Source organism: Dipodomys spectabilis, unplaced genomic scaffold, assembly GCF_019054845.1.
Source record: "Dipodomys spectabilis isolate Male_0828 unplaced genomic scaffold, ASM1905484v1 ptg000106l, whole genome shotgun sequence".
Classification (NCBI taxonomy): Eukaryota; Metazoa; Chordata; class Mammalia; order Rodentia; family Heteromyidae; genus Dipodomys; species Dipodomys spectabilis.
Window position 1 is genome coordinate 1874395 of NW_024870783.1, and position 17107 is coordinate 1891501.

The 17107-nt window shown below is 39.1% G+C and overlaps 1 gene segment (V, D, J or C); it reads left to right on the plus strand.

Moving 5' to 3' along the window:
• The first annotated feature begins 658 nt into the window (after positions 1–658).
• LOC122114184 lies at positions 659–14602 on the plus strand. The segment is given in 4 exon segments: positions 659–763; positions 888–1189; positions 13798–13918; positions 14544–14602. Coding segments are annotated over 4 exon segments (537 nt in total).
• The last annotated feature ends 2505 nt before the right edge of the window (positions 14603–17107 follow it).

Sequence of the window (17107 nt, forward strand, 5' to 3'; positions counted from 1 at the left end):
GTGGTGAAGATGATTAAAAGCCAGAAGGAATAATATGAGAACCTTCAGAATGGACATATAAATTGATACAAAATTCTAGGTCAGTAAAAATTATAAAGGCTGTTCAGACATGAAGGGAGAAAGGCTCTGAAAGGACGTGCTGGTATGGATCACCTGGGACAAATACTCAGAGATGAAGGAGATAATAAGGCTGAACAGCACAGTACAGAAGTCCAGGCATTTTCTTATCAACACAACAGCTACACTTATTCATTACAGGACCACAGTGCTGATAAATTGACACATACAGATTATCAGTGAATCAGAGCTACTGTAAAAGTTTCTGTCCTGCATAATAACAAAGAAATGCCAAATTTGTGTTGTGCAAAATTTGTTTATAAATTTCTGGCACTAACACTCCAGTGAACAAGTCTTGACTCAGTTAAAGAAATAAGATGGAAAAAAAGCTTTGATCCTCAAAGTTACCATTGTTGTGCGCACATCACAGGAAAGCAACTTGGAGATTCTCTTCTGTGTTTAAAACTTATTCTGTTGCCCGACCTAGTTCCCTTGAGACTCAGAATGCAGAGTTGCTGAGATGAGGCAGCTCGACAGCTGTGTATAACTCTGCTGCTGATTTGCATGCACCAACAGCACAGCCCAGTGTGCTCAGGACTTCTTCATAGACTGCTCACATTAGGCAGTAGTCAGTCCACGTCAGCACACAGCATGGACATGAGGACCCTTGCTCAGCTCCTGGGGATCCTGCTGCTCTGGCTTGCAGGTAAAGTAGGACAATGCTAGGGATTAACACAACTCAGTGTGATCCAGGATGCTTACTCTTCAGGGATGCCTTCTTATAACTTGAAAATTAGTGTGGATATTTGTTTTCATGTTTCTGCTTCCAGGTGCCAAGTGTGATATCCAGATGACCCAGTCTCCATCTTCACTATCTGTGTCTCTAGGAGACACTGCCACCATCACTTGCAGGGCCAGTGAGGATATTGAGTATTATTTAGCCTGGTACCAGCAGCAACCAGGGAAAGCTCCTAAACCCTTGATCTACGGTGCAGATATTTTGGAGTCCGGAGTTCCATCAAGGTTCAGTGGGAGTCAATCTGGGACAGAGTTCACTCTCAGGATCAGTGGCCTGGAGCCCGAAGATGTTGCCACTTATTACTGTCAACAGTGTAGCAGTTTCCCTCCCACAGTGATACAAGCCATAACAAAAACCTCCCAGGGAAGCTGAAGTATGAGTCTGGGCTGCCCCAGCAGCTCCTCCTGCTGCCTCCACCTGCTCAGAATGTTGTCAGAAAAGGCCAGTTAATACTTGGAGAGTCTGAATTGTATCAGTTGATATTTATGCAATAATAAAATAAATAACGGTATTTAAGCAGGAATTGCCTTTAATACAAAGAATGGATTCATTGCTTCAGATTTTATTCCCTTATTTTCTGATAGCCTATTTTTTTATTAATGTACATATCTGTAATCATTAATGGGATTCTGGGTTTCTCAGTATATGTGTATTATGTGCATTGATTATAGTCTTCCATCTTTCTTCTGTGTTCAACCTCCTGCGCTCTGATCCTGTGCCCTTGTCAGCCCCATAGTATCACTATTGCATTTTATTTTTTAAAATTTTGCTTGAGTGAGAAGGAGTATAGACAATGCTCTTTGTCTTTACTATTTTTGTTAACAAGGTGTTCTCTACGTCTATCCATCATGCTGCAGACTATATGATTCTTTATGCATGTTGTATGTATATATGTATATATATACGTATAAATACATATATATGTATTTCATACATATATATACATATATATGTACATATATACATATATATGTATTTCATGGGGCTTGAACTCTGGACACTAGACACTGTCCCTGACATTTTCATGTCATGGCTAGCGCTCACCACTTGAGCCACAGTGCCACTTCTGGTTTTCTTGTGGTTAATTGGAGATAAGATTCTCATGGACTTTTCTGCCCCAGCTGGCTTTGAACTGTGATCCTCAGATTTAAGCCTCCTGAGTAGCTAGGATTACAAGCCTGAGTCAGTGGTATCCAGCTGTTTCATTTTAAAAGACAATGTTATGTAAATGTTTTTTCTACTTATGTGTCTTGTGTTTTAGTTCATCCAGACACGAATGTAAATAAAAAATATTCAGACTTTTTAGGCACAAGTTTAATTGTGTGGGAGCTCAGTTTTGAAGTTAGGCTCCTTCAATTCTTCTGCTTGATTTAGCAATAGTAAGTCCTGATCTTCTACCGATAGTCAGCAGATCACTTCCACCCTTCATCTCACATTGCTCCACACAAATCACAAAACAACTCTTGTGTGGACTGTCTGTTCACATATTCAGAATCCATCCACCTTCCTCAAAGCAGCAGGGTTGGACCCCTGTGGATCTGGGGAATGGATGACCTGTCGTGGGATGGTCAAGAGGATAGATTTGAGGAAGAGAGCCACAGAGCCTATAAAATTTAAACTTTGAATTTTTAGTTTAAAACTTTTGTGGTCATGAGGGTAATAAAGATTGAAAAAGATGATTCTGTTTTAATTATATCTTTATTATCTTTAAGTAATAAGATAAGAAATTACCATTCAACAAGTCAGGTTTTGAGTAAAATAATGTCATTCTCTCCTGTCCCTCCAAGGAAAGTTGATATTTTTAAATTCTGTTTTATTGTCAAGATAATGTACAATGGGGATACAGTTACATGTGTAAATTAGTAAGTGCATTTCTTGTTGAACATTGTTACTCTCTTTCCCATTTTCCTCCCACTTTCCCTCCCTCATTATGTCCCACCAAGATGTAAGGTTCATTTCCAACATATTGTTTTGTGAGTATTGCTCTTGCATTATCTCTTTTTTCTTTTTTTTTCGGTTTTCCCCTATGGTTTATCCCCTGTTGTCACTGTATTTTATTTTGGTATCCTGTGTACTATATATACATTTATCTGAATTAGGGAAGGGGAGGGGAACAATAAAATGATGAAACAAAGTTGATTCTTGAATTGTCCTTTCTCTCAGAATGTCTGAAGGAGAGCTATGCCAGAGATCTAATTTCTGGTGAACAAAGGAATTTATCAAAGTGGCAATTTATACTTACTGGGTTATCAACATGGGACTGTTTGGCATGAAACTCTGATTATTGTTTTTACACTCTGAGGGCCTAATTGAAATAGAAGATGGGAACTTGAACCAAGACACTGTCCTTTACATAGAGTCCTTTTTGATCCATCAGTTCTCTTTTGACTTTCTGGTGTTCTTAGATTCCTGGCAGCACTTTTCATCTCTGCCCTCACTCTCTTCCTCTCTGTGTCTCTGAACTCAGGGTAATAACCCAGGTGATGTGATGCTTATTTTTGTCCTACATTCGTGTCATTGTTCTGAAATAGATCTGGACTAGTCTGGGGTTTTAGGGTTATCCTAAGTCTAGTTCCAATCACAGGGCCACATTACTTGGTTGGAGGAAGTAGAAGGTACATCAGTAAGAGATAACCATAGAACTACAGTAGGCACAACATAATAAAGTTTATATTTAGGTATTAAATTATATGTGTATATTCTTTGTCTACAAGTTGTTTAATTAGAAGAATCACAGGAAGTAGGTGTAATCTAGGTCCATGTTATAACTAACTACATGGAAGAATCCATCAGGGAAAGTCTCTCTCTGGATGTGTGTACCAAACATACATACTTCGTCTCATTCAGTTTTATTTAAGTCTACACAGCAAGATTTGCTGTGCATCTCATCCTGACAGGAGTATGGGAAAGTGCTTCTGGGTCACACTGAGCTCTGTCACATAACTAGTTTCTATCTAATTGTGACTACAAATACACCCCTCTGTGCAGTATTTTCACAATAAAAAAGCACCATGCCTCACTCTTCCCTGAATGTTGTGTTTCATTAGACTCAGGTCTCTTCATGGAGGGATCAAAACTGTAAAAATATGAAGTTGAGAGATCATTTGAAATTGTAAAATCTGTTGTTCACTTCTCATTAAGGTGATATTTTGATAGTATGCAATTATGAATTGAAAAGAAATTTTCCTCAAAATACATTCTTTCTCTAATTTCCAGATTTCAAGTGGAAAAGTCACATTTGAGTTGAATGTTTTCATCTTTGATTTTCAAACTTCTGCTATGTACACTGCATCATTGCTTAATGGAAAATTTTTCCTAAATTTTATAATGATATGCTAGTTCAGAGTGAAGGGATGGTGGGACAACAACAAGGGAATGGGTAACAATGATCGACAAGTAATGTACTCATCGCCTTACTCATATAACTGCAACCTCTCTGTATAGCATCTTTAAAATAAAATGAAAAAAATAAAACAGAATTGCTTAGCAAGCTCAAGGCTTTGGACTACAAGCCCTTTACAAATGTGTTTCTGTGTTGGGCATTTTGTGACCTGAATTTCTCTATGTACCTTGATCTCTAGATGTCACTTATGAACTCTAGAAGTGACTCTTTGGCCACTGAGGAAGATCAAACAAAATCCATGTCAGAGGCAAGCTGAGTGCCCTGCAACACAAGAGCTCCAGTTGGATCAACAGTCATTAAGAGTGTGAATAGTCTTGAGCGGGTGGCTCATGCCTGTGAATCCTAACTACTCAGAAGGCTGACATCTGAGGATGTCAGCTGGAAAGTCCATGAGACTCTTATCTCCAATTATCACTGGAAAACCAGAAGTGGACATGTGCCTCACAGTGGAGAGTGCTAGCCCTGAGTTCAAGCTCTATGAGTGACCAAAAAATGTATGAATTGCTGATGAATATAAGTACTTGTGTTGTATGCCAAAAAGTTTTTGAGTGGTTCATTGCACACTATTTTCATTAAAAACCAATTGCTTCACTATAGATATTTACAAAACAATCGGAAACAGGAGAAATAGAAAAATCTACAAAATATATGAATGAATAGAATACAGTTCAGTTCATTTATGGAAACATCCAAGGAATAGTTAGTACTATTACCACTATTACAGAATTATATAATATAATATACAGTAATGTGTGGTAATATATAAATGGAGCAAAGACTTTTCAAATATCATTAAGTTAATAATTAAAAAATGAGTGGCATATATCCCTATGGGCTATAGGTTTTAAAACATGCATATAGATTTATTTATTGCTGCATACATACATGTATATTGTGTAAATTTATAAATATCAAGAGAAAGATGCATCATGTGCAGATACACACACAAACACACATACACAAACACAAATTGTGAGGCATCTGATGAAAGGTAGCTTAGTTTGTCCAGAGCCTGTCCTAAAGACAGAAATGTAAGAATGTAGAGCATGGAAACCTCTGAGGAAACATATATATTGCTAACTTATATATTGCTGAATAATCTTATTTCTACACTTACCATTCTCATGAAAGTTTCAAGAAAACAGAAATACTTTGGGAACCTTTTATAGTAGTTCTGCATTGTCAAATGGGTAGGATTGCTTATAGATTAAGAAAGTGTATTTCTGAACCTGTCTGTGAGAAACTCTCTAGAGAGAATTGACTGTGAGAGGAAGATCCACCTCATAGTCCACAGTTCCTTTCAATAGGATGTGGTCTCTCATGCAATAAAAGAGCCAGGAGGAGGAAGGAGAACATTCACTCTGCTTCTTGGGTGACATGATGTGAGCTCCACTGTACTCTGCCCACATGGCAGCGTAAAATTTCTAATCTAAGATTGAAATAAAGAATTCTTCCCTTCAAGTCGCTTTTATTAAGGTCTTGTCAGCAATTAAAAGCTAAGTACACATCTTTATAACATGTTCTAACTAACTTTGACCAATGATATAAGATGGATGCTGTACTGAAGAGCATTTGGCATCACAGTCTCTGGGTTGAGAGGGATGGCTATTATTTATAGTGGAAACTTTGCCAATTTGTTAGATAACAACATGGTGAAGTAGATTTCTTTAAAGAGGGTTTATAAGTGTGTGAAACTATGTTTCTAAGCAGATGGTGTAGAACAACATCCTGAACTTATCTATTTATCCTCAAGATGATGAAATGTAGGTGTGATTAAGGCGGGAGAACTGCAGGCTAGGAGGTGGATTCAGAACACTGGTATCTGGGTGCCATATTCTTGGAGCAGGAAGGCAGTGACAGCTCTTCTCTGCAGGAGGCAAGGTGTCCCCCTACAGCTTCATGTACAACTTTAATCTTAAAACAGTTTTTAGACCCTTTGCAGGGATGGGAAGGGGGAAAAAAGCAGGAGGCAACAATGCTTGATAAGAAATGTACTTATTACCTTGCTCATGTAATTGTAACCCCTATGTATGATATTTTCACAATAAAAAAAGAAAAAAAAGACTTCTCAATAGTTTGTGAAAAAATCCACATCCCATGATAAGTCCATTGGCACTGAGTGCACTTGACATCTGTAACTAACAGTGATGAATTCACACTGAGAGTATCAGCCTGCTTTTCTTCTAATTATAATACTTTCCCAGCACATTGGTTTCAGGAAGTCAATACTAGCAACCTTGTAAGTCGTCAGGACTCAATGGCCAATAGACATAAAAGAAATGCAAATCAAAACAACACTGAGGTTCCACCTCACCACAGTTAGAATGGCTATAACCAAAAACTCTAATAACAACAGATGTTGGAGGGGATGTGGACAGAAGGGAACCCTACTGCATTGGTGGTGGGAGTGTAAACTTGTTCAACCATTTTGGAAAGTAGTATGGAGGTTCCTCAAAAGACTCCACATAGAGCTCTCCTATGACCCATCAATCCCACTTTTGGGCATTTACCCAAATATCAAAAGCAAGACCATACTAAAGCTAGCAGCACAACTATGTTTATTGCAGCATTATTTACCATAGCTAAGATATGGAACCAACCCAGTTGCCTCTCAGTAGATGAATGGATCAAGAAAATGTGGTATATATACACAATGGAATTCTATGCCTCCATGAGAAAGAATGGCATCGCCCATTTTTTAGGAAATGGAAAGATTTGGAAAAAAAAATATACTAAGTGAAGTAAGCCAGCCCCAAAGAAACATAGGTCCCATGCTTTCTCTTATTTGCAATAACTAGTATATGTCTGAGACAAGCAGAAATGGTCAGATAAGTTTATGTTAGGCGAAATGAACCCCACAATAAGGACTCAATTTTTTTTTCTTTCTTGCTATTGTTTCTAACATATTTATAATATTATTTCTTTGGGGCTGGGACGGTGGCTTAGTGGTAGAGTGCTTGCTTTGCATGCATGAGGCGCTGGGTTTGATTCCTCAGCACCACATAAGTAAAAAAAAAAAGCTGGAAGTGGCACTGTGGCTCAAGTGGTAGAGTATTAGCCTTGAGTTGAAGAGCTGAGGAACAGTGCCCAGGCCCAGAGTTCAGGCCTCGCGATTGGACCAAGAAAAAAAAATTATTTCTTTGTTGGTTTGTATGTCCCTCCGCCATGGTATAACCCCTGTTTTCACTGTATTTGATGGTATTATAACTTGTGGAGGGGAAAGGATAAAATAAATTGTTTAAATATGGATAGAGATAAACCCATTACAACAATGAGATTTACAAGACGTTATGTTGAAAAACAAACTTTACAACTCGGACGTAGGGTAGGGTTGGGGGGTGGTGACTTGGGTGGTGGAGGAGATGGGAAGGGATGGTAGGGGAAACAAAGCAGGAGGTAACAATGCTTGATAAGAAATGTACTCATTACCTTGACCATGTAATTGTAACCCCTCGTTACGATATTTTTACAATTAAAAAAGAAAAAAAAAAACTAGCTCACAGGGAAACACTGGTTCTCCCCATCTGCACCATGGCATGCATGAATAGTGATAGATTTTCCTTTACCACTTAAGCCCTCCACATGCCATGGGACCTATGTTTCTTTAGGCCTGGCTTACTTCACTTAATATAATTTTTTCCAAGCCTTTCAATTTCCTAGGAAATGGGGCAATGTCATTCTTTCTGATAGATCATAGAATTTCATTGTATATATCTACCACATTTTCTTGTTTAATTCATCTACTGAGGGTCATCGGGATTGGTTCCATATCCCAGATATGGTAAATAATGCTGTGATAAACATGGTTGTTGTGGTAGCTTTGGTATGATCTTGTTTGTGTAAATGCTCAAAAGTGGGATTGCTGGGTCATAGGTGAGCTCTATGTGAAGTCTCTTGAGGAACCTCCATACTGCTTTCCAAAGTGGTTGAACAAGTTTGCACTCCTACCAACAGTAGGGTTCCCTTCTGTTCACATCCCCTCCAGCATCTGTTGTTACTGGATTTCTTGATTATAGCTATTCTAACTGGGGTGGGGTGGAATCTCAACATTCTCTTCAATGATATTGAAAGCAAAAATTCATAATTGACACTCTTTTATATGAAGCCAGCATAACCCTCATACAATCAGGCAGGGACTCATCAAAGAAAGAGAACTATAAACCCATTTCTTTGATGTATATTGACGCAAAACTTCTCAACAAAATCTTGGCCTAAGGACTTAAACAACTCATCAAAAAATCATACACCACAATCAAACAGGAATCATTTCAGGGATGCAAAGATGGTTCAGTATATGCAAAGCAAGTTATAAAATTCAACAAGAGTAGGGATAAGAACCACACAATTATCTCAATAGATGCAGAGAAAGCATTTGACAAGATCCAACACCACTTTATGATGAAAGCTCTAGAAAAACTAGGAATCTACAGAACATTCCGCAATACAATAAAGGCTGTATATGACAAACGTACAGCCAGCATTTTACTAAATGGTGAAAAATTAAAGCCATTTCCTCTAAATTCAGGAATGAGAAGAGGTTGTCCACTCTCTCCACTCCTCCTCATCCTAGTATTAGAATGCTTAGATCATGGGCCTCAAGCCAGAACTCTCAGGGATCGTGCCCATGTCCTGCAGCCTTGCCTAGCTCCTGAGGATTTGCATGTGTCCATGCGCAGCCAAGTGCCTGAACACTTCTTCATGGTCTACTCACACCCTGTGTAGCAGTCAGTCCCAGTCAGCACACAGTATGAGTGAGAGCCCCTGTTCAGCTCAGAGGATCCTGCTGCTTTGACCCAAAGATACAGAAGGACAGTTCTAGGAATTTATGAGCCCAAGGTTAACAGTGATGCCTTACTCCTCATGGAAACTCCCAGAACATAATTAATTCTGTGGATATTTGGCGTCTGTTTTCAATATCAGGTGCTAGAGTGACATCCCCATTTCCCAGTGTCCATCCTCTCTGTGTGTATCTGTAGGAGACAGTCTCCATCACTTCCAGATCCAATCAGGGATTAGTCGTGATTCACAGTGGCATCACCAGAAACGAGGTGATGCTCCTAAACTATTGATTTATTGGGCATCACATTTAGAGTCTGGGGTGACATCCAGATTTAATGGCAATGGACGGGAGTATTGACAACCCTCTCAATGTTGTCTGTCTGTCTTCCATCAGCCTCAGGAGCACCAACCAGATAATGCTTCTCGTGTCTTATAAAAAACACAGATCTGTCATTCTGAGCCTCTGAAATATGGAATCCAGGTGGATATAATTTGCAGTTTGTCACACAAGAGGCCTTTGCCCGCCTTGTGCTCCCTTTACACTGCTGCACCCACCTGCTAATTTGCATAGTGCTCCCTAAGGAGGACTTTCCCTTTTGAGTCTGAGATGAAGGCTCAGCTTGCCCTTGTCTTGTCCTATCAGGACTCTTAAAAAAGAATTCTTTTAGTAAGCTCCTGGGCTGCTAATGCTCTGGCTCACTGGTAAGGACAGAGGGAGATGAACAATGAAATCATGTAAATCATAAGGAAATGAAAGGAACTAGATAATCATATTGAGTGACATAGGTCAGGATGCAAAAGCAAAATAGTGTTCAGTCCTACTTACTTGTGGAAGCCAGACTTAAATGATGGTAGTGATGATGGTGGTGATGGTGATGATGGCATTGATAATAATAATAATAATAATAACATAGCATGAATGCCAAAAAGGAAAATGTCTGAAGGGAGACAGGTAATGGTGAAAGAAAGGGAAAAAGCACACTAAGTGTTGAAGATGAATTGGTATATAAATACATATATATATACATATATATACACTCACATGTGCATTTGAGTTATGAAGTTCCTTTACACAGTATGAAAAATGGTGGGAGTTGGAGAGGAAGAGTATAGCAATAGAAAGAGATGGTGATTTTTTCAAAATAAGCTGCATTAAGGTAGGGATTCTCATCACAAACTAACCTCGTGTTGTTAATATATGACAATTATAATTTATCCAACAATAAAATAAGTAAAATGCCATGATTATGCATATAAAATTACTGTGAATCTGCACAACTATTAACAAAGAATCTAAAACTCCAAATGAAAACCTTGTCAGCTGCTATGTCATAAACAGGCCACTAGATGGCAAACAAATATCACAAAGAAGAACCTGAAACCTAACCTTGTCCATAGGAGCTTGAAGTCAGGGAGTTCCATCTCAGGCTTTCATGGCACATATGGCATGTAGGACCATGTTTACAGAGGGGATTGTATCTCCCCACCTCCACTTTGTAAACTGTAATCAAACCTGACAAGGATGACACACAAGTTTCTTGTAGTGAAGTCATTAAGGGCAAGTCAGAAAGGTGAGGGAAGGAGGGTGGACCCTGCAGATACGCAGCCCTGAAGGGAACATGTGCACACACCCTGTCCAGCTGTGGGAGGTGAGAGGGGGCTGCAGTGTCAGTGCTGTCCCCAGCAGTTCCCAAGAGTCCTCTGCAGTGATCAGGCCACTGATTGTCCTTAAAGGCACTGATGGTGTCCTGAGCTTCATGATGTCAGGCTAGAAATATAACTGCTCATTGTTCCTAGCATTCTTTTTCAGTGTCAGAATTTAAACTGCTGAGTTATACAATTAGAATTATATTAATTAATGCTTTAGTTTTATAGGTAATTTACTACATATGAACAATAGATATATAAATTCTACATTCATTTGTGAAGGGCTACTCTCTATTCTGAGAGGAATAGACTTTTTCTTTGGACCCAGGCCTCACTCAGGTCCATGACCCAGACCATTAACACCTTTCTTTCCTCTATGCTCTTTCTTCTTCCAGGAAGATCCTCAGAAATGTTTTCTTATGACCTGCTTGGTCTTCATCTCTTTCCTTGGTTTTCAGCCTAATCTCTCAGCCAGCTGGCTACATTCCTCACACCTCAGGGCAGTGTAAGCCTACCAGCAGCTCTGATATGAGCCTAGTATTCCAAGTCTTCCATGTATTTCAGTACCTGAAGTCTATGCAGATTTCAAATTCACAAGTCCCATGCCACATGTCCACACATGCTGAAGGCAGTCCCGGAGTGTCGATATGGAGAATGTAATGTGTTATTCCCAGAGCCTGGCTGATTTTAACCACACTCAAATAGATACATTTCAGGTCAGTCTTCCTCATCCTATTATTATGGTTCCTTGAATTTACCAGATGGCAGCCAGCTGTCTTCTCCTGGTTTTCTTTAGTACCAGCTTTGTCCTGCAGTGCATGTAAGAGACACCAGATCCTCCCAGCAAGGGCAGTAGGAGTTATTCATGGGACCATGTGATAAGATTAGAAGTGATATTTCAGAACAGTAAAGGAGGTTGGCATATCTTTTAGGGAAGCTTATAAATCATCATCAAAATTGGTGGAAAAGAGCATTGTAGAAGAACTATGTGAGCATGTGGTGCAGAGAACATTAATATTTTAAAAGATGTAGGTCATCAAATCAAGACTCAGATGGAGTTCTGGTAGTAAATGGTACTGAAGAATACACTGATTGGGTAATGATTTACACCTGTGCCATTGGTTTTGAAAGAGCAGTGTTATCTTTACACATCATCTTCATGGCCTGCCAGTGGTAAATACCATGTGATCACCCTGTTCATCTAACACCGGTATGATTGTTTAGATTGTCAAATCTACACAATGGGATGAAGTGTGTCCACATGCTAATCTCTATGTGGGGACCTTCTTCACTTCACTCTGGCTTCACTGTGAATCCCCAGGTTGAAGATGTTCTTTGGTAACTGGGTGGCTCCAGTTTCTCAACTCCACCCTTGACCTCATTACAATTTGTCATTTCTGTACCTATATGAATCACATCTCCTAAAAACAACTTGTGAAAACTGCTTTATTGGTGGTCATGCATATAATACTAGCTACAGAGGAGGCTGAGATCTGACGATTAGGGTTGGAGGTCACCTTGGACATAAAGACAATGAGTCTCTTTCACCAGTTAAACACCAAAAGGTTGGAAGTGAAGCTGTGACTCATTTGGCACACTACCACCATTGAGCATAAAAGCTCAGGGACTAAGTCAAGCACCATGCCTAGTACACAAAAAAACTGCTTGACTTAGGAACTAAAAGACATGTAACTTGAAGGACTATGCAGCTTAAGGAGCAAAATGAAGTTAAAGTATGTTGAGTCCTCAGTCTACAGAACAACTCAGCTTCTGAGAAAGAAGTGTTTCCATTAACAGATGAAACAAATGTCCTCTAAAAGTTCAGAAATATTTGTCCCATACATGCATAATACCCACAAAGCTAGATATGATTCCAGGTATTTTCCTAAAACTAAAGAAGAAATACCTGAGGTGAACTGTTCTAGAGGGAGGCGATAGGGTAGAACATTCAGAAGGGAAGCAATCCAGTCAATTATATGAGTTCACAGGACACCAATGAATGCACCAACGGATTGTCCATATACCTGTGATCAAGACACTTTATTGTACATATTTCAGTGCTACCTTCCATTAAAAACGTTGAAAACTGTTCATTTCTCTCTTTCTGTCAATGCATCCATCTCTCTTTCTACCTACATATATATTATCACTTTTATAACACATGTCTGTGTATTAATGTTTATTACTAAACAATATAACAAGGTTCAGGCAAACAACCTGAATACTCTTAAGAATTCTGTATCACAAACTCCACTGATACCAGAGTTAGGGACATTCTAAAATTAATTTCCCTTTGAAATGTTTGTCTTCGAGTGACTGATTTAAATGAAGGAAATCATACCAAGTCATGGATAAGTTGAAAATGTTAAAAATTCTATTTGGGGTTGGGAATTGAGCTCAATGGAAGAGTGCTTACCTGGAAAGTGCAAGGCCCTCGGTTCAGTCCTCAACTCTGGGGAAAAAAATCTATTCTTATCACAGGCCAACAGAATCATAATGTTTTCTTATCTCTAGAAACACATTATCTACAAGCACATTGGACATCTGGGTTCTTCAGGCGTGTGCTTTGTCACTGAGATCTGCCAGCTGAAGCTCTGACTCGCATTGCCCAAGCCATGTTGATTTGCATGTGCCCAGAGCACAGCCCACTACACTGGGAACTTCTTCATCAGCTGCTTACACTCTGTGCAGGAGAAGTTCCAGTCAGCACACAGCATGGACATAAGGGCCCTTGCTCAGCTCCTGGGGCTCCTGCTGCTCTGGGTTGCAGGTAAGGAAAGATGATACTCGGGATTATTCACCCAGTGTTCAGCTGAGCTACTTGGCTGTTCATGGAAGTACTTGGACAGCAGAATTAATTAAACTGCTAGTGGCTTTTATGTTTCCAATGTCAGGTGCCAGATGTGACATCCAGTTGACCCAGCCACCATCCCTGTCATCATCACAGGGAGACAGAGTCACCATTACTTGCCTAGCCAGTGAGGGCATTAGCACTAGTTTACATTGGTACCAGCAGAGAGCAGGGAAAGCTCCAAAGCTCCTGATCAGTTATGCAACTACTTTGCAATCTGGGTTCCCACCAAGGTTCAGTGGCAGTGGATCTTGGACAGAGTTCACTCTCGCCATCAGCAGCCTGCAGCCTGAAGATGCGGCAACATATTTCTGTCAACACAGTGATAGTTTACCTCCCACAGTGACAGAAGTCATAACAAAAACCTCCCAGAGAAGCAGAAGTGAGAGGCTGGGCTGCCCCAGCTTCTCTTCTACCTGCACAACTGCCTCTACTCTACACAACTTCTCAGAGAGACGCAAACTTTAAAGTTACTGGAAAGTATTGGGAGAGAGGTCATGGAGGCATTTGCACACCCTAACTCTCTGTCCTCCTGCGCATCCTAAGGAGCACACACTTTACAACGCCTCTTCTGACTTTAGAAATCAGTAATCTATACTCATGTTTCACTTACATTGTGCTAACAATTTGCAGCCACAAAAAGAAAGAGCCATTTTAGGTATATCAAACCAGGTTTTAAAAGCAAGACAATAGAGCTTTAGAAAATATTTTGTTTTTAGATTATAAAAAAAATCATCATTAAGTATTGAAACATAAAGCAGATTTCTTGATTAAAATGGAAAATTTCTAGTTCATTGAGTGACACATCCATTAGTTATTATATCTATATCTATATATACAGATATATATAGGTTATATGTGTATAAATGCATATATACATATATATATATATATATATATATATATATATATATATATATATATACACCCAGTAGCAATACATAAAATAGCAAGTTTACACAATCCCTGTAACAGCCATGGTCTGATTTATAACATATTTTATTCAGCTGCCATGGGCTCTCAGAATGCAGAGCAGAGCATATCTTCTGAGACCCCACTCAGCTGAGACTACAGCCCACGAAGCTCTCCCCTTGCAGGCTTGTGTTGGTTGCTCTACTTAAGAAGCATTTTTTGTTTTATTTTGTCTTGTTTTGGGTTGGTCGTGGGGCTTGAACTCTGGTCCTGGGTGCTGTTCCTCAGCTCTTCAGCTCAAGGCGAGCACTCTACCACTTGAGCTACAATGCTACTTCCAGTTTTTAACTGGGCTTTAGATATAGAAAATTCTAGATGAAATAGTCTCATCTGCTTCTACTCAGGTGAGGCCTGTTCCATTTGTCAACCAATATGCTGAATTAATGTGAAGAGAACAAGTAGTAGCTGGGCACTGGTGGCTCACGCCTGTAGTCCTAGCTACTCAGGAAGCTGAGATCTGAGGATCGAGGTTCCAAACCAGCCCGGGCAGGCAAGACCTTAAGAGTCTTACCTCTAATAAACCACATGAAAACCAGAAGTGACACTGTAGTTCAAGTGGTAGAGCCTTCTCCCTAAGCTGAAGAGATAAGGGACAGTGCCCAGGCCCAAAGTTCAAGCCCCACGACCAAACAAAAAATTAAATAAATAAAAATAAAAAACAAGCTGCAGTTAGAAAAGCCCAAATATATGGTTTATAACAAGCAACTTCTGTGAAAACTGACTCACTCCATGAGAGGAGATATAGCCCTTCTAGGACAGGACCTCCAATGATCTAATCACTTCCTACAAGGAGGCCCTTCAGATGACCATGTGGGGTCTTCTGGAGCATCAGCACCAACTTCCTTCTCCACATGTTCCTTCTTACCATGTGATATTCTACCGCATGGCAGAGTAGAATCCTTGGAGACAAGAAGTAGGGACTGAACTCTCTGTGACAAATAAGCAGAGACTGGTTAATTTAGATTGGGAATGGAGACATTAGAAGATCTTATGTTAATTTAAGATAAGCAGAATTATATATCTACATTTGCCTTTACATAGTTTAAAAAAGGGTTAAGAAACATAACGGTATAGAAGTGGAATATATCTTGATTACTTTCTCCCTTTACTCTCTAGAGGGAAGATTTAAGAAATTCTGTGAACAATTTGTTGTGCAAATACAGTGTGGAAGATTAACAAGACAGATAATGGATTATAATACTCATTACTTTGAATATATAGTCACACTTTGAAGTAAAACTTTATAACATTTATCTTTTATCCTTTTTAATTTTATTCTGTTGTAATGATACTGTAACAGTTACATAAGTAGGGTAATGAGAACTTTTCTTGTCAAATATTGTTACCCATTCCTTCATCTCCTACTATCCCTACACCCAACCTACCCACCCCGAAGTTGTAAAGTTCACTTCCAAAATAGTGTCCTGTGAGTATCACTGTTGCATTGGTCACCCTTTGTCCTTGTTTCACCATTTGGTTATTCTCCTTCCCTTCTCAAGTCATAGAAACGTGTATAAAAGATGCATGGTTCCAGAATATAAACAGTGACTACAGGGGATAAGCCAAAGGAAAATTATATATATATATAATAAAAAGAAGGAACTTGATACAGTATATAGACCACAACAAAGACAACAAAAAAGACATCTTGTTTCTATATCTTGGAGTTCATTTGGATTAGCATCATTTTATATGGTGATATGTACATAGCTATTGATCTATTGTGATCCTCTGCAAGGACTATACTAGACATATACTGATTATTACAAATGAAGGAAACTATGGAGCCTATGTTTCTTTGGATCTGCTTACTTCAGTTAATATGGTTTATTCTAAGTCTTCCCATTTTCTTGCAAGGGAATTTCTAGGGCTCCTTTATCCAGGTGAAAACTTTCTAAATAAAGATCCAGAGATACAACGAATCAAAGAATGGATGGATAAATGGTATCATATTAAGCTGCAGAGCTTCTGCAGGGCAAACGCCATAGCCAGCAAGATAAATAGAAATCTCACAGATTGGGAGAAGATGTTCACTAGCTATACAACAGACAAGGCCTCATATAAAAAATATACCTAATGCTCAATAAACACCCCTCCAAAAAATCCTCAAAGAAAAACCAGCCCATTAATCATTGGGCTAAAGAATTAAGAGTCTATTCTGGAGAGCAAATAAGAATGGCCAATAGACACCTGAAGAAATGTTCACCATCTCTGGTCATAAGAGAGATGCAATTCACTACCACATTGAGATTCCACCTCACCATAGTTACAATGGCCATTATTAAGAAAACAAATAATAATAGATGTTGGCAGGGATGAGGCCAGATACTACTCTGATGGTGGGAACATAACGTGATTCAACCATTATGGAACGCAGTATGGAGGTTCCTCAAAAGATTAAACATAGATCTCATTACAATCCAGCAATCCCACTTCTGGGTATTAACTCAAGTGACCACAAACAAGGCCATATTAATGTCACCAGCACAACTGTATTCCTTGCAGCACTATTCACGGTAGCTAAGATATGGAACCAACACTGATGCCCCTCAATAGATGAATGGATCAAGAAAATGTGATATATATATATATATATATA